The sequence below is a fragment of the Portunus trituberculatus genome, chromosome 14 (assembly GCF_017591435.1).
Source record: "Portunus trituberculatus isolate SZX2019 chromosome 14, ASM1759143v1, whole genome shotgun sequence".
In the NCBI taxonomy this organism is placed as follows: Eukaryota; Metazoa; Arthropoda; class Malacostraca; order Decapoda; family Portunidae; genus Portunus; species Portunus trituberculatus.
Window position 1 is genome coordinate 3,648,055 of NC_059268.1, and position 25,344 is coordinate 3,673,398.

Here is a 25,344-nt window from a genome sequence, read left to right on the forward strand (position 1 = left end):
AGGGATATACTCAGAATGTTTAAGCAATACGGTGTGCAATATCTGTATCTATTTATTGAAGTACTTGTATTCTTGTTATGTATACTGTCTAGTATTATATTTTTGATACTTTAATTTTAAGTCTTTGCCCAGGGGGTGGGTGGCAAGATCCATCCTCCTCCTTTGTTGTATTTATTTATCAATTGAACAATCTCTCTCTCTCTCTCTCTCTCTCTCTCTCTCTCTCTCTCTCTCTCTCTCTCTCTCTCTCTCTCTCTCTCTCTTCCATTCCTACCTCAGCGCTCGCTGGGTCAGGACGCTCTCCTCCTCCCCTCCTTTCTTGGCACAGTCGGCAGCTCGCCCTTCGGGTCGCTGAGCTGTCTGTGTTGTGTCCGGGGCACTGAGTCATGACGTACTCGGGTCCGGCCTCCTTCAGTGTGCTTGAGGATGACCTTGCAATGAGTGGGGAGGAGGATGTGTGGCCTCCCTTGCCTGGTGATGGCGGAACCAGGCAACCATCTACCCCGGTCGTTCCAGCCTCGCTCGCCCCTCCACCCGGCTGTGAGCTTCAAGCTGCCTCTTCTTCCTCCTCCAAGCGCACGATGGATGACGCAAACATCAGTGGGGATGACCTAACACCTGCCAGTAAGTCTTCTCGTCCCGATACTCGTGCCTGTGCTCAGGCGGGTGATGTCTCACTGGCTGCTAGTGACCGCCTACCTAACCAGCCCTCCCGCCCTCCGCCTGTTGCACCAACTTTTGCGCCCAGATCGGAGTATATGAAGCTGGAGTTTCCTGACAATCCAGGTGTGGATGTCAAGCTTCGTTGGTTGTCGGAGGTTACCCGTCACTTTTCCCTGGATCGTGCCTTGGCGGAGGTGAAAATGTCGGCAGTGACCTCTCGCTTTGTGTATGTGTCGCGACATCGGCAGGATATTGTGCAGAGTGTAGTGGCTGGTGATTTTTTGGCGCTGAAGCTACGGGTAGAAGACTCCCCTGAGAGGCCTCGCAAATTTCCCGAGTTACTTGTTCACTCGTTACCCTGTTGGAGTTGACCCGTCGCTCAGCCGGGAGTTGCCGGGTGTCTACAGTGCCCGCCGCTTCCGCCAAAATGGACAGCCGCTCAACAGGATTGTGGTGACGTGGTCTCATGAGGAGCCTCCCCCGTCGACTGTGGCGTTCAGTTTTCTGCCGTGTTTGCCACCATGTGAGGTTCGACCAATGGCTGCAGACCGTCCAATGTGTTTTCGTTGCTGGGAGGTGGGGCACATCTCCAGGTACTGTTCGGCTGCGGAGAAATGTGGTTGGTGCTCCGGCCCTCATGACTCTCGCTCCTGTCCACATCGAGGCCCACCCCGACCATCAACGGAAGTTCCTGCCGCCCCTCCACCTCCCCCGCCTCTGTCCGTCACCTCCAACTGGCAATGCCCTCGTTGCCAAGTGCGGGGAGTTAGTGCATGGCATGGCTGCCCCAGACGTCGCTCCTCCTCTCCGTTACGATCGGGACCCTCATCACCGCCGCCACCACCACACCCTCCCGTGACGCTTCCTCCCTCCTCGGACTCGTCTTCTCCCTCTCTTCCTCCACGCGTCTTGGCTCTCCAGAGTGCTGTTAAGAAACTGCAGGCCCTCACATCCTCCCTCGAGTCCCGTTTGGATGCCCTGGAGACCAGTATTACTAACCTAGCAGCTTCGCAGGCTTCTGTGGAGGCAACTGTGGCTACGTTGACCGAGGCACATCACACTGTCATCGAGAAGCTCTCCACGCTCACTCAGCGGTTCGAGGCTTGGGCTACGCGGGCTGGTTTGACGCCAGAACCTTCCACTCCTGCTGCTGATGTGTGTGCTGCATCGTCGTCGCCTGGTTCCCATCCTCATAGCTCCCGAAATGTTCGCTAGTCGTGTTCCGTTTCATATCCTCTCCTGGAATGCCTGTGGCGTGACCTCATTTGATAAACTTGCTACCCTTCAGGCCTATGTAATGAGATATCTTCCACAGATGGTACTTATTCAGGAAGCCTTTGTTGGTCGTCCACAACCTGCTGTTGCTCCTGTTCTTTCAGGTTATGTGTCTTACGTACACCAGGTAAGGAATGGCCTACTAACGTACATCCACTCGTCAATTCCTCACAAGCCTCCTCGCTACTCCACTGATCCTGACACTACCTTTCAGTCTTTTGAGGTGACAATAGCATCCGCCACTCTGTCTATTTATAATATCTATTGTTCCCCACTTGGCCTCTCACTTGAAGCTTTGCCTCTCCCAGCTGCTTGTGGCTCAGTATTAATCGGCGATTTTAATGCTCGCCATCCACAGATAGGTGATGTCTCTCCTAACCCGAACAGGAATGGTCGCCGTCTTCTACAGTACATCCAGACTCATCACCTCACACACTGGGCCACTGGTGGTGCCACCCACTCCCGAGGCGGGACTCTCGACCATATTATTACATCTGGCCTCGTGGCAGCTCACGTGAAATGTTCTTCTGTTCCTGCTCTGTTTTCAGACCATGTTGCCCTTAGCTTCCAGTATTCTCTTCCTGCGGTGTCATCTCCGGTCCACCATCGGCCACGCATCTCTATCCCGCCCAAGTATTGTCCGAACTACATCGCCTACATGTCCGCCTGTCTCCCCAGGTTTGAGCTCTCTTCACCAGATGACCTTTACTCCTCTTTGGTTTCACACACTACCGATTTCTTCACACGCTATGTTACCAGACCGCATCTTCGGCGTCCCCGTCAGCCCCACACCTGGACCATGGACAATCGTATTCTTCTGGCTGAAAGGACGGCGGTGGAGGCTGGCCGCCTATTTCAGGAGAATCCAACGCCCGGTAACCTGCACCATTTTGAGACCGCCAGGGACGAGTTGGTTGCTCTACAAGGGAGTGTGAGGACGGAATCATGGCAGAAGTTTACAGCCGACATTAATCGAGGGACAAGCGTGAGTAGCATGTGGCAGTTAATTAATAGGGTGGTTCGGCGTAAGCCTGCCAGTGCTCTTCATCACGACCCATTTGAGTTTGCACAGGAACTTCTTGACGGCTGGGCTGCTCAGTCCTGTGTGACTAATCTTCCAGCACATATCCAGGAGGCTTTGTCAACCCAAGAGGACCATCGCACTCTCCGCTTGATGGCTGCATTGTTGAAAAGTGATGATGAGGATGCGGTACCGATCACTGAAGAGGAGTTGAGACGTGCATTAGCTCGGGGCAAGGCGACAGCGCCAGGTGACGATGGGATCACGTATGCAGTTCTCCGTTTACTTCAACATGTCCCTGATAACCCACTCCTTCGGCTCTATAATTTGTGTTTTTCCAGGGACATGTGCCATATGCCTGGACCCGCAGCACCATCGTCCCTATCCCTAAGCCAGGTACGAATAAGTTTCGGCCGGTTTCTCTCACCTCCTGCTTTAGTAAGGTCATGGAGCGCATCCTCCTCTCCCGCCTACTGTATCGGCTGGAGTCTAAGCTCTCCCCTCGTCTCTTTGGATTTCTGCCGCGCCGGAGCACGCACCACTGCCTCGTAGAACTCTACTCTCAACTTTCCTCCAGCAGCGTGGTGGCCTTCATTGACCTCAAGAGCGCATTTGATGTGGCAAACAGGGACATCATTCTGGACCAACTGGTGGACTTTGGAGTTAAGGGACGCCTCCTAAAATGGTTACGGGGATACCTGAGCAACAGGTCCTCTAGAGTTTTATTTCATGGTGTCTGTAGTTCGTATAAAGGTTTTGATCTGGGGACTCCTCAAGGTGGGGTGCTTAGTCCATTTCTTTTCAATGTCTGTATGCACCGCTTGCTTTCTCTCTTGCCTGATGTGCCTGATATAACTATTAACTGCTATGCAGATGATATCTGCATTCATTCTTCATCTCCAGTTGCTCTCCAAGCCTATCTTCAATCTTTTCATACATCTGCTGCTGCTTGTGGACTAATCGTCTCTCCTGAGAAGAGCAGGGTCTTCTCTACAGTCAGTCCTGTATTGCTGCCGCAGTTCTTCATCGGTGCCTGTAACGTTCCTCTCTGCCGCCAGTACCTCTATCTCGGGACTCCAGTTCATCTCCCTCGCGCTCCCCAGGGCCAGCGAACACTCCCTTTGGTCCAGGATCTCCTTACGCACCTGCAGAAACGCCTCGCTCCTCTTCAGTGGCTGACGAATCACGCTGATGGCATCTCCATACCCGTTGCGAGGACCATCTACGTGACTTTTATTCGTTCAGTTATTGACTATCTCTCCCGGCTCTTGTTCAGCTCCCAAGATCTTGCTTACAACCGCTTGAGGTATTTCAGAATAAGGTCATGCGAGTCATTCTTGGTTGCTCTTTCTCAACGAGGGTTGTTAACATGCAAGCTGAACTCAATTTGTCCCCTCTCTATGACAGAATTCAATATATAATGGCACGATTCACCGCTAAATGCCTTTATTCTTCCCAGTTGGCGCCTCACTACTCGCAGGTTGTGAGAGGTGCCTTGTCTCGCCCCTCTCGCATCCCTCCTCTACATCCTGGTGGCCGCCTCCTCATCAAGACCGTCAGCTCACTCCTTCGTGATCTGGATGTTGTCATCCCCGAAGGCGAGGATGTTCCTGGTCCCCACTTCAACCACGGCACACCCTGTACTACAACGACAATTGGCATTGGAGACTATAGCTCAGGTGTCGTCCTCCCTTCCTGTGCCTCGTCTCCTCTACACCGATGGCTCCGTTCAAGCCGATGGACGGGCAGGGTGTGCAATCTCCCCAGACACGGACGCTCCGCCTGGAGGCTGGATAGGCCGACGTCTCCCAGATTACTCCAGTTCCACCTTCTGCGAGCTCTACGGCATCTTCGACGCAGTCAGCCTTCTGTGCCAGCGTGGACTCAGTGCGATGGTTATCTGTGACTCTAAGTCTGCCCTTCAGGCCCTTTCAAGTACTAACCCACGCTGCACTGAGATTGTACGTCGTATCTTGTCTTCTTTGGCCTTGAGTCGTCGTAGGGCTCTCAGTGTTAGCTTTGTGTGGATTCCTTCTCACATTAATATCTTCTGTAGTGACAGAGTTGACGGCCTTGCTAAGGCAGCCTGCACTTTGCCTTCTCTAGCGGCTGGCGTCAGGCCCTCCCTCTCGTGTGCCCTGACCTGCATCAAAGCTGCTGCCCTCCGCTCCATCGACCAAGCCCGGGACCGCCAGAGGGAAGAAAGTATCACCATCCGGCATTACGACTCCTTTCGCCTCCACAATTACAAGTATCGTCGCAAAGGAGTCATGGTCCGGCGGCATAATGTGGTGTCCGCCAGGCTCCGCCTCGGTTACAGGCCGGTGTGGGAGGTCGCTGGCCTGCCAGACGTACCTCACTTCTCTTCCTGCCCCATGTGTGGTGCCCTCGACAGTAACACCTTGGAACACCATTGTCTCCACTACCCTGAGGTCGAGGGTGTGCTGCCCAGAGGTGTTCCGCTTGTTGAGGTGTGTCGTCACCTCCTGAAGGGGGATACCTTGGACGTCGTCCTCGCGCGGTTCCCGAAGTTTGGCGGATGCTGAAGCTTCATACTGTCACTGTTTTGTTTTCTTATGTTTCCCTGTTTTTCACCTGCTTTATTTTTGTACTTTGTAAAATTTGTACTTTTCTAAGTTTTGTAATGTTTCTTTGTATTTCACTTTTGGTTTCTGTAATCGTACTTAGTCTTTTTTCTATTATTGTATTATTGTTTTTTGTTACAATTTGTACATTTGTAATTGTTTTGGTCTGACGCTTTTGAGCGCAATGAATTAAATCAAATCAAAAAATTTTTCTCTCCTCTCTCTCTCTCTCTCTCTCTCTCTCGCGCGCGCGCTCATCAATAGCGTAGCTTCATATAATATGTAACGTCAAATCAGCTGGGAGCCGGGAATCGAGGCGAGCGCGCGGGACGGTTTCTTGGGGATAGTGCCAAACAAAGAAAGGAAGAAAGTACACATAAAAAATAATAATAATAATAAATAAATAAAATAAAAATCCCTCACTACAGCTTTGAAACACACCATCAACAAATTCAAAAACACACTTGATCCATCCGTTACACACTCAACTTAACTCCTCATATAAACACATTCCTACTATTTACTGTACTTCCACTCACACGTAACTCACATATACTTTAATCATCTGAAAGTAACTATAGTACCTTAAGATATCCGTAACTACCCCTAGAACTGAGGAAATGAAAGAAATGTGGGAACTTTTACCAGGGGATGGTTACTTATAATTATCTTTACGTCATCCTCTTCTGATAAGATGACTCACTTGTAAATGATAAATAGGAAATTTTCTAGGGATAACTAAACTAACATACATAAACAAATAAATAACACTTTGAAAAAAAGTCGCTTGTAAATACCAAACTATTGCGGGTTAAAAAGTTACAAAAAATGTTGAACTAGTAAACAATGAAAACAAATAAATAACATAACTAGAAAAATAATAAATAGACAGATAAACTCTCTTGTATGAAACACTGTTTTTTATTGGTTTTTTTTTTTTCATCAAACTGATGGCAGTAATCAGCTGATATCTACAAATTAGTCAGCTGATTATCATCCGAGAATCAGACATGTTTCCTTCTATATAGTGGGTGTCTGGGTGAATTTTTCTCTACCTTAGAAGTAGAAGTTTGTCTTTATACCTGTATGTTAGATGCTTTTAAGTAGATGGTGTTTCTTTTGATACTGTGTAGTATTTAATATATCGGGCTAAAGTAAGGAAGCTTCTTTGAGCAGCAGTGAGCGTGGTACAGAAATAATGGTAAGACAGATCACAAGACTAGTAAGTGGCATGACTGAAGAGTAGCAGTGCGCTACTGTAATTATTCTTGTGTTGATGGTGATAGACGAATTTAACTGGTTGTCCTTTGCATATATATTACATTAACTGTGAAATAATGATTGATAATTGTTTAAAGATTATTTTCTGGTAAGTGAGGGACATTTCATTGTAATCATCACCATGCAGCTTTGCCAGGTTCAGGTCTCAGGCCTATCCGAAGATCGGAAATAATGAGCTCTGAGCTCGTTCCGTAGGGTAACGTCTGGCTGTCTCGTCAGAGACTGCAGCAGATCAAACAGTGAATTACACACACACGCTCGGTAGCTCAGTGGTTAGAGCGCTGGCTTCACAAGCCAGAGAACCGGGGTTCGATTCTCCGGCTGGGTGGAGATATTTGGGTGTGTCTCCTTTCACGTGTAGCCCCTGTTCTCCTAGCAGTGAGTAGGTACGGGATGTAAATCGAGGAGTTGTGACCTTGTTGTCCCGGTGTGTGCCTGGTCTCAGGCCTATCCGAAGATCGGAAATAATGAGCTCTGAGCTCGTTCCGTAGGGTAACGTCTGGCTGTCTTGTCAGAGACTGCAGCAGATCAAACACACACACACACACACAATGTAACTCGAGGAGTTTCCCAGTGTGTGGAGTGTGGTGTGGTCTCAGTCCTACCCGAAGATCGGCCTATGAACTCTGAGCTCGCTCCGTAATAGGGAAGACTGGCTGGGTGACCAGCAGGCGACCGAGGTGAATTACACACAAACACACACACACACACACACACACACACACACACACACACAACTCAGCATATAATGTGCATAACTTTAAAGAAAATTGGATAAATGGAGACAAGGAGACAGGACACTATGAGCCCCGCTCAAACCCCTGTACAATACAACTTTACATTGCACTTTATACTGTTAGAGGCATAAGATCATTTCATTTTACTAGGACCTATGATCAAGGTATACCATACCAGGTCACAGATTGAGATCAGACAGATTTTTCTCTTTAGATGTGTTAATTTGTGGAATAATCTTCCTTCACACCTTGTTTCTTGCGATGATATTGATACATTTAAACATCTGCTTGAAGCTCATTTTGGGGAATATATTGTTTAATTTTGTTGATTAAACTTGCCAATCACCACAAATCACTTTCAGTTAATGTAGTAAATCCACCCTGAAATATTTTTCAATTATATGCTGGCTCATCAGCAGAGTGTGGCTTACTGCTTCCTTTTGGCATCCGAATGGGGATGGGATGCCCACCAGGTAAAAATACCTAGGTTGGGTTAATGTTCTGTTTTTTTTGTTTTTATATGATTTAACAATTTAGTGTTTATCTATAACATTAGAAAAGATATAAATATCCCCTAAAGGATACCAGAGAATAATAGTTGAGGTCTAGCCTCAGTGGTTTTGGGAAGCAGAAAGAGCAAAGAATCTATGGAAGGGCACAGTGTCAAATCCCTCTTCCTCTTGTAGATAGCATCACATGGTTCTGTTATGAATAATGGTCTCACACTCTTTCAATTTTTTATTCCTTTTGTTCACCTTACCATCTCCTTTTCACTATTTTACCAATCTCTAACTCTCCTCTTCGTGTTTTCTTTGAAATATTACACATACTAATCCATTTAAGGATTAACTGTGAACATGTAGGCTCTTGTTAGTCTAATTAACTCTGAATGCTATTTGATACATTTTTTTTCTTTTCTAATTTTCTTGTAGATGGTTGCAAGTTTTCATGCATTACATCTGGTTGCTTTTTCTTTGTTTTCTTTGTTTTGTTTTATTTTATTTTGTATCAGTGAAAAAGTTAAATCATAGGCAATTTGAATAAGAATGGGATATGGAAGGTGTTTCAAAATAAAACCCTACACACACACAAAAAAAAAAAAAAAAAAATATATATATATATATATATATATATATATATATATATATATATATATATATATATATATATATATATATATATATATATATATATATATATATATATATATATATATATATATATATATATATATATATATATATACAGTAAAACCTCAGCTCACGACCATAATTCGTTCTTAAATCCTGTTCGTCACCCGATTTGTTCGTCCCCTGAATCAATTTTTCCCATAAGAATGTATTGAAATACCATTAATCCGTTCCAGACCAAAAAAAAAATCATACTTTTGTCCATAAAACCCATTCAAAATAGATCTTTAATGTATGCATGACATGAACGAAATAATTATAGAAAGCCTAAATTTGTTTACTTACCTAAATGCTATCAAAATGATAATAAAATGAATAAAAAAGAAAAGGTTATTTACTTGAGAGACTGGACGTTGATGGCATGATGGAATGGAGGAGAGGAGGATGGGGAGGAAGACAGACAAGATCCAAGAAGACAGTCATTAGAGAGGACTTTGGATGTGCGCAGCGTGCCAGAGCTACACAACAGCTGTGTAGTGTCACAAGTCAGTGCTGCTATGTGGGGCCCCGTTATAGCAGCGAGGATAATGCCAAGGAAGCTACAGTAGAGCGCGCCAGTAACATCACCATGCCCAGGAAAAACAGGAGAAAATCGTGGTGGCACGGAGATTATGTTATGTAATATTTTTCGTATGTTCCTGTTTCTATTTTCTTTTGTGCTTATGTTTTGTTTTGTTGTTGTGTGATAGCCAATCCGGCTATCACACAACAACAAAACAAAACATGTGTGATAGCCGGATTGGCTATCACACAAACGGCTCGCCGGCATTTGTCCCCCCAAATATCATTCGTCCTCTGGGTCGATATATAGACAAATTTTTTGGTCGTCTCCCGAATTGTTCATCCTTAGAGACGTTCGTCAAGCAAGGTTTTACTGTGTATATATATATATATATATATATATATATATATATATATATATATATATATATATATATATATATATATATATACTATATTGAATTTTCAAATTACAGAGTAGTGACTGCATCCAACTGGTGAAGGACACATGAGGAAACCACCATGAACAAACCAACAATGGAAAGCAAGGTTGATGAATGTTTGATTGATATTTGTGAAAAGAATATAAGGAAATAGTTATTATGCACATACTGGGTTGGGGTTGTGGGGTATCTGATGGGGCTGTGCAGGCTGTGGTGCCAAAGCCTCTAGTCTAGTGTCTGAAGATGCAGGTTGCCTATCGGTTAGTTGGTCAGATTCTGGTGAGTTGTCTTTTCCTTTGGAGAAAAACTCTGGTTTGCCAAGTTATCTTGGAAAGCACCCAGGAAGTCTATTAGTGCGAGTTTGTGGAGATGAAAATAATGATGTTATAGTGAATCTGTTTTGTATTGAGAGTTTAGGTATGGACACCATTGGGATCCTCCTACCTTTTGCCCTGTCATGTCAGTCACAACATTCATCTTTCTCTCTGATATGTTAGCTATTAATTCGTCTATCATATATTTGAATATATCCATTACTTTGATAAGGATGAAAATATGTACAGTATATATTAAGATGAAAATAGCAATGTGGTATATACCACAACACCTGACACTGTTGCTTTCTAACATTGTCAAGAACCACAGGTCAGGTGGAGGCTGGTGACCAAGATTTAGTCATCATCTATAATGAAAATTTCCCTTCCTACACCTGCCACACGATGAAAAATTGTATGTTACATACTTTAAAGAAAGACTAATATATGACCTTTAATTGAAGGTGAAGATACTCTCAGATCATTCTAGGCACAGTGGAAGTACATTTGACTGGGCATTGGAAACTTAGATCCTCAAAAGTGATTGGAGAACAGTGCCATACTGGTAGTCATTTCATGCAAGGCAGTTTTTCTTCTGACATATCTACAAAATTAATTTAGACATATATATTACACTGTAATGAAAATTATTTCAAAAGGCTGTTGGTAGTCAATCATTTGATAACATAGGTGTTACAAAAAAAATATTTGACAATAATTAGTTGCTTGTAGCTTCTGGTTGATGTTGGAAATTTGTGATGATGTGTATTGCAGGAAGCTGCACTGGATGTGAGTGTGGAGGACAGGCTTTGTGTGGTGAAGTTCAATCGGCCGCACAAGAAAAATGCTTTTCGTGCTAAAGTGAGTAGTTCATCTTTCATTCCTACATGTTCCTATCAGCCAATAAGTCCATGTATTGCATGCATGTATAGGCTTGCATAAAGACAGAAAATGTGATTACTCCATAGAGGAGAAAGTTTCCCTATTACATGTATATGACAGCTATGATATTCACAGTAGAGTAAGTTTGTGTAACATTCATATGTTGATTTCTTATTGGAGAATAATTTGGCATGTACAATACTACATACACTATCCCTCATAAAAGAAGGATTTTTTTTATATGCAAATTGGGTTACCTGATGACTAAAGAAACTGACTTTTTGTAATATAAATAATTTCAAATTTTTTTTACTACTGTTTGCCTCACTCAGTCTTCAGTGTTGTAATTTTTGTTATATAATGTCCCTATTTAGTACTTTTTGGTGAAGAATGATTTATTAACCAGGCATCAACTATTTGACTCATAAAACAGACATGCAAATTACAAAGTTGAGACATTGCAGCTCATGTGTTTCCCCAACTATGTTGTTTACATGTTTTCTGGTGATGAATTATTTTTTATTGTAAAATCCAGATCTTTTTCTTCTTTTGTTTTCTGAATTTCTACCCCTCCCATAGTGTAAGATCTCATCTGTCTTCTTATGCTTTTCCCTAGTTCCATCACTATGCACTTTTTTGCATTAAATTCCATTTCATCTTACTCAAGTCTTTTTGTAGCATTTCACAATCCATGTCATTTTCCACTGATTTTAGTAACTGCATCATCTGTAAATAAGCTTATATAACTGTCCACCTCATCTACCGTTTCACTGATATATATACTATGAACATTACAAGGACCAGGACTGTTCCCTGTGGAACTCCACTTATAACTGTGTACTATTTTGATTCTTCACCTTTTATCACTGTTCTCATTTTTCTGTCTTTTATGAAGTCTGTTATCCAATCCAGTACTTTACCCTGTAAACCACCTATGTTTTGAATTTTCCATAGCAATCTTTGATGTGGTACTTTATCAAAAGTTTTTTTTAGTTCCAAGTAAACACAGTCTGCCTATGTGTCCCTCTCCTGAATTATTTGTGAGTGTGTATGTGTAATTCACCACGGTCGTCGTCTGCTGGTCACCCAGCCAGCCTTCCTCATTACAGAGCGAACTCAGAGCTCATAAACTGATCTTTGGGTAGGACTGAGACCACAACACACTCCACACACCGGGAAAGCGAGGCCACAACCCCTCGAGTTACATCCCGTACCTGTTTACTGCTAGGTGAACAGGGGCTACACATTAAGAGACTTGCCCATTTGTCTCGCTGCTTCCCAGGATTCTAACCCAGGGCCTCTCGGTTGTATGCCGAGCATGCTAACCACTACACTATGCGGTGTGTGTGTGTCTATTTACCTAGTTGTGTTTACTTAGTAGTAGTTTTACAGGGCCTGGGCTTTACGCTCGTGTGGCCCCGTCTCCATATCTACACTTATCCAATTTTTCTTTAAAATCATGCACACTCGTTGCTGACACCACTTCTTCACTCAAACTGTTCCACGTCTCGACACATTTTTGCGGGAAACTATATTTTTTAACATCTCTCAGACATCTTTCCTTCCTCAGCTTTTTACTGTGCGATCTTGTGCTTCGAATGTCATATTCTTCTCTCAGGATCAGTTTCTCATTATCCACTTGGTCCATTCTGTTGATCAATTTATAAACCTGTATCAGATCCCCTCTCTCCCTTCTATGTTCCAGGGTTGGTAGATCCATAGCCTTTAGTCTCTCCCCATATGTCATCCCTTCAAATTCAGGAACCATTCTTGTAGCCATTTGTTGTAGTCTCTCCAACTTCCTTATGTGTTTCTTTTTATGGGGGGTCCACACTACTCCTGCATATTCCAATCTTGGTCTTATTATAGTACTTGTCAATTTCTTTATCATTTCTTTGTCCATGTAGTGAAATGCTAATCCAATATTCCTTAGCAAATTATGTCTCTGAAAATTCTATCAGTATGGCTTACCAGTTGATTGTTATCTTCCATTGTCACTCCCAAGTCCTTTTCCTTTTTTACTTTCTCCAGTTCTACTCCATCTCTCATCTTATAGATTCCCACTCTTTCACTCTTTCCTATTTCCATAACATGGCTTTTGTCCACATTGAATTCCATTTCCCACTTTTTACTCCATTTCCAGATCTTATTTAGGTCTTCCTGCAGTATTTCACAATCCTCTTTTTGTTTTATAACTCTGCACAGTTTAGCATCGTCCGCAAACAGATTTATGTAGCTGTTCATTCCTTCAGGCATGTTGTTTATGTATATGAGAAAAAGTATTGTTGCCAATACTGACCCCTGTGGCACTCCACTTTCTACTGCTCTCCACTTGGACTTCATATCTTTAACTACTGTCCTTATTTCTCTCCCCCTCAAATAATTTTCCATCCATCTCAATGTGTTTCCTTTTAAGCCACCCTTCTCCTCTAACTTCCACAGTAATCTTGCATGTGGCACTTTATCAAATGCTTTTTTTAAAATCCAAATAACCCATCCCTCTCTCTCTCTTGTACTATATCAACTATTCTAGAGTAGAAACTCAGTAAACTTGTTACACACGACTGCCCTTTTCTTAAACCAAATTAGCTATTTGATGATAATTTGTTGTCTTCAAGGTACTCGATCCATTGTTTCTTTATAACTCTTTCATACATCTTGCATAATACACTAGTTAGTGATACCAGCCTGTAATTTATAGGTTCTTCCTTCCTTCTGCTCCTATATATGGGAACCACCTCAGCTCTTTTCCATTCTACTGGTACTGTTCCATTTTCTTTTGAGCATTTTATGATGTTGTATATAGGACTTGCTAGTTCTTCCCTACATTCTTTCAGTATCCTGCCTGAGACTTCATCTGGTCCCATTGCCTTCTCTTCATCCAATTCCTTCATTAACTCTTATTTCAAGCTTGGTTACTTTAATCTCTTTCATATAGACGGTCTCTCTATTACCCTGTGGCCTTTCGAATTTGGATTCCTTAGTAAAGACCTGAAATTTACTATTTAATAGTTCTGCCATACTTTTTGGATCTTCCATTATTCCGTTCTCTCCTTTTAACCTTTCTATTGTTTCTCTTTGTCTTATCTTTCCATTTATGAATCTATAGAACAATTTCGGTTCCTCCTTACATTTTTCAACAATGTCCTTTTCATAGTTCCTTTCCTCTTCCTTCCTCACCTTAACATATTGCGTGTGTGTGTGTGTGTTTCACTGTTTGATCTGCTGTAGTCTCTGACGAGAAAGCTAGACGTTACCCTACGGAACGAGCTCAGAGCTCATTATTTCCGATCTTCGGATAGGCCTGAGACCAGGCACACACCACACACCGGGACAACAAGGTCAGAACTCCTCGATTTACATCCCGTACCTACTCACTGCTAGGTGAACAGGGCTACGTGAAAGGAGACACACCCAAATATCTCCACCCGGCCGGGGAATCGAACCCCAGTCCTTTGGCTTGTGAAGCCAGCGCTCTAACCACTGAGCTATCGGGCGTGTGTATTTACCTAGTTGTATTTACCTAGTTGAAGTTTTACAGGGCCTGGGCTTTATGCTCGTGTGGTCCCGTCTCCATATCTACACTTATCCAATCTTACTTTAAAGATATGCACACTCGTTGCAGACACTACTTCTTCATTTAAATTGTTCCACGTCTCAATACATCTCTGCGGGAAAATATATTTCTTTAATATCTCTCAGACATCTTCCTTTTCTCAGCTTTTTACTATGCGATCTTGTGCTTTGGATGTCATATTCTTCTCTCAGGATCAGTTTCTCATTATCCACTTGGTCCATTCCATTGATCAATTTATAAACTTGTATCAGGTCCCCTCTCTCCCTTTTTTGTTCCAGGGTTGGTAGATCCATAGCCTTTAGTCTCTCCTCATATGTCATCCCTTCAAATTCTGAAACCATTCTTGTAGCTATTTTTTGTAGCCTCTCTAATTTCCTTATGTGTTTCTTTTTATGAGAGGTCCACACTACTCCTGCATATTCCAATCTGGGTCTTATTATAGTACTTATCAATTTCTTCATCATTTCTTTGTCCATGTAGTGAAATGCTACTCCAATATTCCTTAGCAAATCATATGTCTCTGAAAATTCTATCAATATGGCTTACCGGTTGATTGTTTTCTTCCATCGTCACTCCTAAGTCCTTTTCCTTTTTGACTTTCTCCAGTTCTACTCCATCTCCCATCTTATAGATTCCCACGGGTTGTCTTTCACTCTTTCCCATTTCCATGACATGGCTTTTGTTCACATTGAATTCCATTTCCCACTTTTTACTCCATTCCCAGATCTTATTTAGGTCTTCCTGCAGTATTTCACAATCCTCGTTTTGCTTTATAACTCTGCACAGTTTCATATTATCCGCAAACAGATTTATGTAGCTGTTCACTCCTTCTGGCATGTCATTTATATATATGAGGAAAAGTACTGGAGCTAATACTGATCCCTGCGGCACTCTGCTTTCTACTGCTCTCCACTTGGACTTCATATCTTTAACTACCGTCCTTATTTCTCTCCCCCTCAAATAATTTTCTATCCATCTCAATGTGCTTCCTTTTAAGCCACCTTTCTCCTCTAACTTCCATAGTAATCTTGCATGTGGCACTTTGTCAAACGCCTTTTTTAAATCCAAATAAATACAGTCAACCCATCCCTCTCTCTCTTGTACTCTATCAACTATTCTAGAATAGAAACTCAATAAATTAGTTACACAAGACCGTCTTTTCTAAAACCAAATTGGCTATTTGATATTAATTTGTTGTCTTCAAGGAATTCGATCCATTGTTTCTTTATTATTCTTTCACACATCTTGCATATTACACTAGTTAGTGATACCGGTCTGTAATTTAAAGGTTCTTCCTTCCTTCTGCTCTTATATATGGGAACCACCTCAGCTCTTTTCCATTCTACTGGTACTGTTCCATTTTCTATTGAGCATTTTATGATGTTGTATATAGGATTTGCTAGTTCTTCCCTACATTCTTTCAGTATTCTGCCTGAGACTTCATCTGGTCCCATTGCCTTCTCTTCATCCAGTTCCTTCATTAACTCTTTTATTTCAAGCTTGGTTACTTTAATCTCTTTCATATAGATTGTCTCTCTATTACTCTGTGGTCTCTCAAATTTGGATTCCTTAGTAAAGACCTCCTGGAATTTTTTATTTAATAGTTCTGCCATACTTTATGGGTCTTCCACCATCCCGTTTTTACCTAGTTGTATTTTACAGGGTTTGAGCAGGGCTCATAGTGTTCTATTTCCATATCTCCATTTATCCATTTTTTCTTTAAAGTTATGTATATGTGTGCTGTAACAACTTCATCACTCAATGCATTCCACTTTTCCACCATTCTATGTGGAAAACTGCTTCTTTTTTCAATATCCTTCACACACTGCCTTCTCCTAATCTTCTTTACATGTCCTCTTGTCCTTCTAGCTTCTGTCACCAGCACCAGGTCTTCCTTGTCTGTTTTTTCAATGCCATTTACTATTTTATACATTGTTATTAGGTTTCGTTCTCTTCTATCTTGTAAGGTTGGCGGTCCCATTTTCTTCAGTCTTTCTTCATATGTTAGGTCCTTTAGTTCTGGCACCATCTTTGTAGAGCTCGGTGACCACACCACTGTTGCATATTCCAGCTTAGGATGTATCATGCTTGTGATAATTTTTTTCATCATATCTTTGTCCATGAATTGAAGTGCCACTCTAATAGTAGTCAACATTTTATATGTTAATCCAGGTATCTTACTTATGTTTTTTTTGAGGTTCAGATTTTCCTGTATAATCACTCCCAGATCTTTTTCCTTTTTAGTCTTCATTATTTGTTCCTCTCCCATCAGATAGTTCCATACTGGTCTTCTCTTACTCTTCCCTAATTCCATTACGTACGTGACATTTCTTGGCATTGAACTCTAATTTCCACTTCTTACTTCAATCATAGATTTTGTTTATATCTTCCTGCAGCAGCAAACAGTCCTCTCAGATTTTTATCTTTATTTTATTTTATTTATTTATTTATTTATTTATTTATTTATTTATTATTTTTTTATGTTATGGCCTATAGCACCTATAGGCATACTTGAAGAGTATATGTGGGAAGTGCTGTTCAGCTTCTGCCCGTTAGTGGTGCAGGCAATTTTATTCACAGTAGTACCCATATTAGGGCCCGTATCACCATCCAAGCGTATCTTTGATGTAACCACCTAGAACCTGGGTATCATGGTGACAATGTAGGTAACTTTAAACCACTTGACAAATGGCATAGCTTCAAAGTAGTATTTTTTTGAACCACACGTCTCCTGCCCAATCCCACGCTCACCACCTTATCCACTATGCCACCGCCTCCCTATACTGTTTGCAATTTTGCATCATCAGTAAACAAATTAATATAACTGCTTACCCCATTTTGTATGTCATTTACATATACCTGGAACATAGTGTGTGCATGTGTGTGTATTCACCTAGTTGTATTCACCTAGTTGTAATTTTACAGGGCCTGGGTATCATACTCGTGTGGCCCTGTCTCCATATCTACACACATCCAACTTTCCTTTAAAACTATGCACACTCCTCGCTGACACCACCTCCTCACTCAAACTATTCCACACCTCCACACATCTTTGTGGGAAACTATATTTCTTCACATCCTTCAAGCATATTCCCTTGACTATCTTTTTACTATGCGATCTCATAGTTCTATTTAAATTTTCCTCTCTCAACATCATTTGCTCATTATCCACTTCATCCAAACTGTTCAACAGTTTATAAACCTGTATCAAATCTCCTCTTTCTCTTCTTTGTTCCAAGGTAAGCAAATTCATTTCTTTTAATCTCTCCTCATAGGTCATTTCTGCCAATTCCGGAACCATTTTGTTGCCATTCTCTGCAATCTCTCCAACTTCCTTATATGCTTCTTTTTATAAGGGGACCAAACCACCCCAGCATATTCCAATCTTGGTCTAATTACCGTAATAATTAATTTCTTCATCATATCTTTATCCATATAATGAAAGGCTAATCCAATATTTCTAATCAAATTATATGTTTCTCCAAACATCTTGTCAATATGAGCCTCAAACTGCCCATGGTCTTGTATTATCACTCCCAAATCCTTTTCCTTTTCCACCTTTTTCAACACTACTCCTTCACCCATCTTATATGACCCTCTTGGCCGTCTTCCACTCTTCCCATCTCCATCACATGACTTTTGCTCAGATTAAATTCCATCTCCCACCTCTTGCTCCACTCCCAAATCTATCCAGATCTGCCTGTAAAATTTCACAATCTTCTTCACTCTTCACACACCTACACAACTTCGCATCATCCAAACAAATTAATATAACTGTTTACTCCTCTGGCATATCATTAATATAGACAAGGAAAAGTATTGGTGCCAGCACTGAACCTTGTGGGACTCCACTCTCCACCACCAACCAGTCCGACTTTGCATCCCTTATTACTGTTCTCATCTCCCTCCATCTCAAGTAGTTTTCCATCCACTTTAACACTTTCCCTTCAGTCCTCCATAAATCTCTAATTTCCATAGCAGTCTCATGTGAGGTACCTTGTCAAAAGCTTTTTTAAATCCAAATATACACAGTCCATCCATCCCTCTCTTGTATTTTGTCAACCACTCTTGAATAAAAGCTCAGTAGATTTGTTACACATGACCTCCCTTTCCTAAAGCCAAATTGATGATCCGATAATAACTTATGATCCTCCAGGAACCGTATCCAATATTTCTTTATCACCCTCTCACAAATCTTACCGACCACACTTGTTAAAGACACAGGTCTATAGTTAAGAGGCTCTTCCTTACTGCCTCCCTTATAAATGGGCACCACTTCAGCTCTTTTCCACTCTACTGGTACTTCCCTGTTTCTAATGAGCACCTTATAATATCATATAATGGATCAATCAATTCTTCTCTACATTCCTTCAATAATTTTCCTGAAACTTCATCTGGTCCCATCGCTTTATCATCTTTAAGTTCCTCCAACATTTTATATAACTCCTTTTAGGTATCTTAATGTCATCCATGTGCACATTTCCTTCTACATTCTGAGGCTTTACAAACATTGTTTCTTTAGTAAATACTTGTTGAAACCTATTATTTAGCAATTCCGCTATATTCTTAGGGTCATCTACTATCCCTTGCTCTCCTTTTAATCTTTCAATGGACTCTCTCTTTTAAGTTTACCATTTATGAACCTGTAAAACAATTTTGGATGTTCCTTACTCTTGTCTACAATATCTTTTCAAATTTTCTTTCTTCCTCCTCCTTACCCTCACATACTCATTTCTCCCCACTCTATAATTCTCCTTATTTAGTATATTCCTGCTCTTTTCCATCTTTTCCAAGCCACATCTCTCTTTTCTTAGCCTTAACACAAGTTGCATTAAACCAATCCTTTCTTCCTCCCTCTCTCGGTTTATACTTTGGTACCAATTTCATAACTCCTTCTTTATAATATTTCATAAAGATATTTTTTTTTTTTTTTGCACTTCTCTGATTTGTAACATCTCCCAATCTAATGTTCTGAAATAATTTTTCAAACTTTGTGTCCATCTTTCTATAATTCAATCTACCACTCCTGTATGTCTCATCTTTTCTTCGCTGTGTTATTGCCATCTGCATTTCCATAACCACATGATCATTCTTCTCCAATGGACATTTGTATTGTATATCCCCACATAGGTACACTTCTCGTGTTAACACCAAATTCAGTCTAGCCAGTTCATCATCTCTATATCTAGTATTTTCTTTCACCCTCTGTTCCATCATATTTTCCATCATTAGATTAAAACTCTCTCCCATGCTTCCTCTCCAACACCACTTACTAGATTTTCCCAATCCACCTCCTTACAATTAAAATCTCCTACTAGTATCACCTTTCTTTTCCCAGTTAATACACTTTCCAAACTCTGTAAAGTATCCTTGATCATATTGTCATATTCCCTTAATGTCCAAGAATTTGTTTTAGGAGGTACATAGGTCACCATGATTATTAATTCTTTTCCATCACTTTTTAACCTTATGCTTATCACTTCTGTGTTGTTCTTCCCATACCAAATCTTATCCACATTTATCTCCTTCGTCATAATCATAACTCCTCCTCCACCTTTACCCTCTATATCCTTTCTCCATATATTATATTTATTATCCAAATTTACCTTTGTTTTTTCATTTAATTTTGTCTCAGTCAAACACACTATATCAGGCTTCTCCACCATCATATAGTCTTGCAATTCCAATCTGCTTGACAGTATCCCATCTATATTAGTATACATTACAGTCCACCCACTGCTCCTCTAGGGGTTCCTCCGCATTCCTTCTTTCCACATACCACTTTCTGACTCTCTCTCCTATAACTCTCCAAAAAAACTTTTCTTTTTCCTCTTCAGACCATTCATCATTTTTCCTCCTCGCCTCTTCCAACAATTCCTTATATCTTCTCCTCTCTTCCTCCTTTCTATTTTTCTCACACACCTCTTTACAACCTTCTACCCCTCTTAATTTTGATGTTCTATATAAGATGTCCTCCACAGAGTGTTGTGACTTCAGTACTACTTTAATCGGTCTCCTTACTCCCTCCTTATACGGACCCAGTCTATGGATCTCTTTCACTTCTTCTTGTAGGTCTTTTTTTTTCATCATCATTTAGATTTTTGAACAGATCTTACCGTTTTTAATTCTTCCTTAATTCTCTTAGGCTTATATGTTATACTTTGTTCTTTCATCCCAAATATTAACACACTCTTCTTCTTTTCGGCTATTTCTCTTATCAATGTTTCCTTATTCTTCATAACATTAACCAGTTCCTTGGACCTTTCTTTTTTGTCTTCCTTCAACTGATCTTTAATTATTTCTTGTAATCCAACCATCTCTGCTTCCCTCGACTCAGTCCATTGTGTTTTCTTCAGTTCCCACTCCCTTTCAAAGCTTTCATTCTGTTCACTGATCATTTCCTTAAAGTCATCTTTCTCCTTTACTACTCTCTCCATTTTCTCCTCCAACCGTCTCTTGTATTTTTCAACCTCCACTCTCAAGTGTGCATTCTCTTCCACCAATCATTTTTCATTTTCCTCCAGTCTCTTAATTCTTTCCTTCAAAGCCTTGCGGAATTCTCTATCCTGCTCCTCCTCACTCCTCTGAACTTTTAATTCCTTCACCAACTCCTCAAATCTCTTCTCCAACATTACCAATCTACCCTGCATTGTTGCTCCTGTTGAGATGGACTCATGTTTTGACTGGCCACTTTCGGTTTTGGTCCCTGGGCCTCATCGGCATATTTTGAATTTGGCAACTTATTTCTTACCGGTCTATCCATTTTATTTCACTCTTCCTGGGAGCATGTGGGTGTGTGTTGGTGTGCACTGGGGGCCAGGCCTGGTAGCTACGTGTGTGTGGTGGGATGCGTTGGTGGCTGTTATGGCTGGCCTTTGTGTGGTTCCCACTCTGTCGTTTGGAGTGCGTAGGTTCTCACACCTCCGATCACTCTTATGTACACGCCACCAGGCTACATTCACTCTGTACACTCGTTCACTCCCTCTGGTCGCCCTTTAATACCGATAACGATTCTCACTCAAGCACATTGCTTAGTGTGTGTGTGTGTGTGTGTGTGTGTGTGTGTGTGTGTGTGTGTGTGTGTGTGTGTGTGTGTATTTATCTAGTTGTATTTACCTAGTTGTAGTTTTACAGGGCCTGGGCTTTATGCTCGTGTGGCCCCGTCTCCATATCTACACTTATCCAATCTTACTTTAAAAGTATGCACACTCGTTGCAGACACTACTTCTTCATTTAAACTGTTCCACGTCTCAATACATCTTTGCAGGAAACTATATTTTTTAACATCTCTCAGACATCTTCCTTTTCTCAGCTTTTTACTATGCGATCTTGTGCTTCGAATGTCATATTCTTCTCTCTGGATCAGTTTCTCATTATCCACTTGGTCCATTCCATTGATCAATTTAAAAACTTGTATCAGGTCTCCTCTCTCCCTTCTTTGTTCCAGGGTTGGTAGATCCATAGCTTTTAGTCTCTCCTCACATGTCATCCCTTCAAATTCTGGAACCATTCTTGTAGCCATTTTTTGTAGTCTCTCCAATTTCCTTATGTGTTTCTTTTATAAGGGGTCCACACTACTCCTGCATATTCAATCTGGGTCTTATTAAAGTACTTATCAATTTCTTCATCATTTCTTTGTCCATGTGGTGAAATGCTACTCCAATATTCCTTAACAAATTATATGTTTCTCAAAAATTCTATCAATATGTTACTGTGATGTGTTTCTTCCATTCACTAAGTCCTTTTCCTGTATTTACCTATTTGTGTATTACATAGATTCCGAGCTAAGCTCTTTCCCATTTGACCTGTCTCCTTGTCCATTCCTGTCATATCTCTCTTTCATCTGATTGACACACACCGCGTCAACGACATCACTGCTCAGTTTATTCCACTTATCAATGCTACGATGCGGAAACTGTATTTTTCCATGTCATTTAGACAGATGTCCTTTATTAGCTTTCTTTTATTAATTTTTTCCATGTCCCGGAGATGATTACTTGTGGTCACCTTTATCAACTCTCTGTCCAGTATGTCAATCTTGTTCACCAATTTATACATAGTTATCATGTCTCCTCTTGTTCTTCTCTCTTCTAATGTGGTCAGCCCCAGCTTCCTCAGTCTTTCCTCATAGTCTAACTCCCTGAGTCCTGGTACCATCCTTGTTGCCAGCCTCTGTACCCTTTCCACCTTCTTCACATTTTTCTTCATATGCGGTGACCAGACACATGCTGCATATTCTAACTGGGGTCTTATTAAGGTACATAATATCTTCACCAATTCATGTCAATTCCTTCATCTAGGTAGTGGAATGCAAAGCCAATATTTTGAAGTATGTTGTATGTTTTCCAAAAAATCTTGTTAATGTGTTTCTCCGGTGACAAGGTGTTTTGCACTGTTACTCCTAAGTCTTTCTCCTCATTGGTCTCTTTAATTTTCTCATCACCCAGCCTGTAATCCCTGTTTGGTCTGTATCTACTTCTTCCCATTTTCATAACATGGGTCTTGTCTATATTAAATTCCATCTGCCACTCCTTACTCCACTCATATATTTTATCAAGATCTTCCTGTAACTTGTTACAATCTTCCACATTCTTTACTCTCCTCATAATTTTAGTATCGTCCGCAAACATGTTCATGTAACTGTCAATTCCTACTGGCATATCATTAACATAAATCAAAAACATGATGGGACCAAGCACTGACCCTTGTGGAACTCCACTGGTTACCTTCTTCCGTTCGGACTTCCTTCCTCTCACCACTGTTCTCATTTCTCTTCCCATTAAGTAATTTTCCATCCATTTTGCTAGTTTATCATTTACTCCTCCAATCTTCTTTAGTTTCCACATCAGTCTATTGTGTGGTACTTTATCAAAGGCCTTTCTCAAGTCCAGGTAGATAGCATCCACCCATCTCTCTCTATGTTGTAGTATGTCAGTCACTCTTGAATAAAAACATAATAAATTGGATACGCACGATCTTCCTTTTCTGAAACCAAACTGCCTTTCACTCAGAATGTTTTCACTTTCTAGATACTCACTCCACTTAGCTTTAATTACTTCTTCACATACCTTGCACAATATACTAGTCAACGATACTGGTCTATAATTTAGCGGTTCCATTCTACTACCATTCTTATATATAGGCACAATGTCAGCTCTTTTCCACTCTTTCGGGACTAATCCTGTTCGTATGGAGGTTTCCACAATATCAAATACGGGGTTCAACAATTGATCCTTACATTCATTTAGCAACCTCCCAGATATGCCATCAGGCCCCATTGATTTATTAATATCCAGATTGCTTATAATTTTCCTTACATCTTCCTTAGTAACCATGATGTCCTGCATTTGCTTTATTTCCGTAGGCCTTCCTCCCATAAAATGCTCCTCCTTTGTAAACACTTTGCAAAAGTTGTCGTTCAAAATTTCAGCTATATCTCCAGCATCTTCATATACTTCTTCCCCGTTTTTTACCTTTTCTATTGCCTCCCTTTTATTTAGTTTTCCATTTATGAATTTGTAAAACATTTTGGGTCACTATCACAGTTTTCCACCACCCTCTGTTCATATTCCTTCTGTGCTGTTCTCCTTACTTCAACATATCTATTCCTTGCTGTTTTGTAGACTTCTCTTGATAATACATCACTGTTTTTCTTAAGTTTCTTCCATGCCTTTTCTTTGTTCTTTTTGCTTCTTCACAATTTCTATTAAACCACTGTTTATTATTTAAAGTCCTCTTTCTGTGATATGGCACAAACTTTTTCACAGCAGAGTTATACAAATCCATAAATTTATCGTATTTCAATTGCATATCCCTTTCCTGGTATACCACGGACCAGTCAATTTCATTAAAGAACTCCCTTATATGGTTATAATTTGCCCTAGTATAATTTAATTTTTCCTCCTGCGTTCCACAATCTTATTCGTGCTTAATTCTGTATCCAGCTCAAAGCTTAGGACATCATGATCGCTTTTCCCAAGGGACATTCATGTTCAATTTCCTCTTTTAGAGATGCCCTGGTAAATACCAAATCCAACCTTCCTGCAACATCTTGTCCCCTGCACCTTGTTGGTGATCTCACCCACTGTGTCATCAAGTTATTTGTTGCTACCTTTAACAATTCTTCTGTCCACTCACCACCATTCACCACTTCGTAGTCTTCCCACACTATTTCTTTGCAATTAAAGTCTCCAACTATCATCACTCTATCATTTCTGATGAGTTTTTGCTTCATTCTGTGTGTGTGTGTGTTTGTGTGTGTGTGTGTATTTACCTAATTGTATTTGCCTAATTGTAACATACGGGAAAAGAGCTATGCTCGTACTGTCCCGTCTCCATATCTACTAATGTCCAGCTTTTTCTTAAAATCATGAATATTCCTTGCGTTGACCACTTCCACGTCTAAACTATTCCATGCTTCCACCCTTCTATGAGGAAGCTATATTTTTCACATCTCTCCTATAAGTGGCCATTTTAGTTTTTCCCATGCCCTCTCGACATTCTTTCATTCCACATACACAGATCTTCCCTATCCATTTTTCCATGCCAATCATCACTCTGTATATTGCTATCAGGTCTCCCCTTTCTCTTCTGTTTTCCAGGGTCGGAAGTTGCATTCTGTTCAGTCTGTCTTCATAAGTCAAATCTCTTAAGTCAGGCACCATTTTTGTTGCAGCCCTCTGTACTTTCTCTAGTTTCCTTATGTGTTTCTTTAAGTTCGAGCCCACTGTATTGTTGCATATTCAAGCCTCGGTCTTATCATTGCAGTAATTATTTTCTTCATCATTTCTTCATCTAAATATACGAACGCCACTCTTATGTTCCTCAATAAGTTCAATACTTCTCCAATTATTTTGTTTATATGTCTCTCTGGCG

The 25,344-nt window shown here is 41.0% G+C and overlaps 2 protein-coding genes across 10 annotated transcripts in view; both read left to right on the forward strand.

The window, feature by feature from the left end:
* The first annotated feature begins 510 nt into the window (after positions 1 to 510).
* LOC123503744 lies at positions 511 to 5,720 on the forward strand. The gene is made up of 2 exons (XM_045253739.1): positions 511 to 624; positions 4,419 to 5,720. Exon 2 carries the CDS (start codon positions 4,540 to 4,542, stop codon positions 5,503 to 5,505), a length of 966 nt encoding a protein of 321 aa, XP_045109674.1. The 5' UTR covers positions 511 to 624; positions 4,419 to 4,539; the 3' UTR covers positions 5,506 to 5,720.
* A 776-nt stretch (positions 5,721 to 6,496) lies between these two features.
* The window catches only part of LOC123503528 (enoyl-CoA delta isomerase 2-like), a 34,688-nt gene continuing 15,840 nt past the window's right edge, over positions 6,497 to 25,344 (forward strand). The window contains exons 1-3 of one of the 9 annotated variants that reach the window (XM_045253360.1): positions 6,497 to 6,571; positions 9,730 to 9,802; positions 10,785 to 10,871. In XM_045253360.1, the coding sequence (XP_045109295.1) occupies positions 9,776 to 9,802; positions 10,785 to 10,871 (114 nt within the window). In that variant the 5' untranslated portion in view covers positions 6,497 to 6,571; positions 9,730 to 9,775. Of the gene's footprint in view, positions 6,746 to 9,729; positions 9,803 to 10,784; positions 10,872 to 25,344 lie in introns of all 9 variants that reach the window. The other 8 variants (XM_045253362.1, XM_045253363.1, XM_045253361.1 and 5 more) reach the window with 8 other exon arrangements.

What these genes read in the sequence shown, in the direction of transcription:
- LOC123503744 (XM_045253739.1), top strand. Translation starts at nt 4,540, where the DNA reads ATGTTGTCATCCCCGAAGGCGAGGATGTTCCTGGTCCCCACTTCAACC.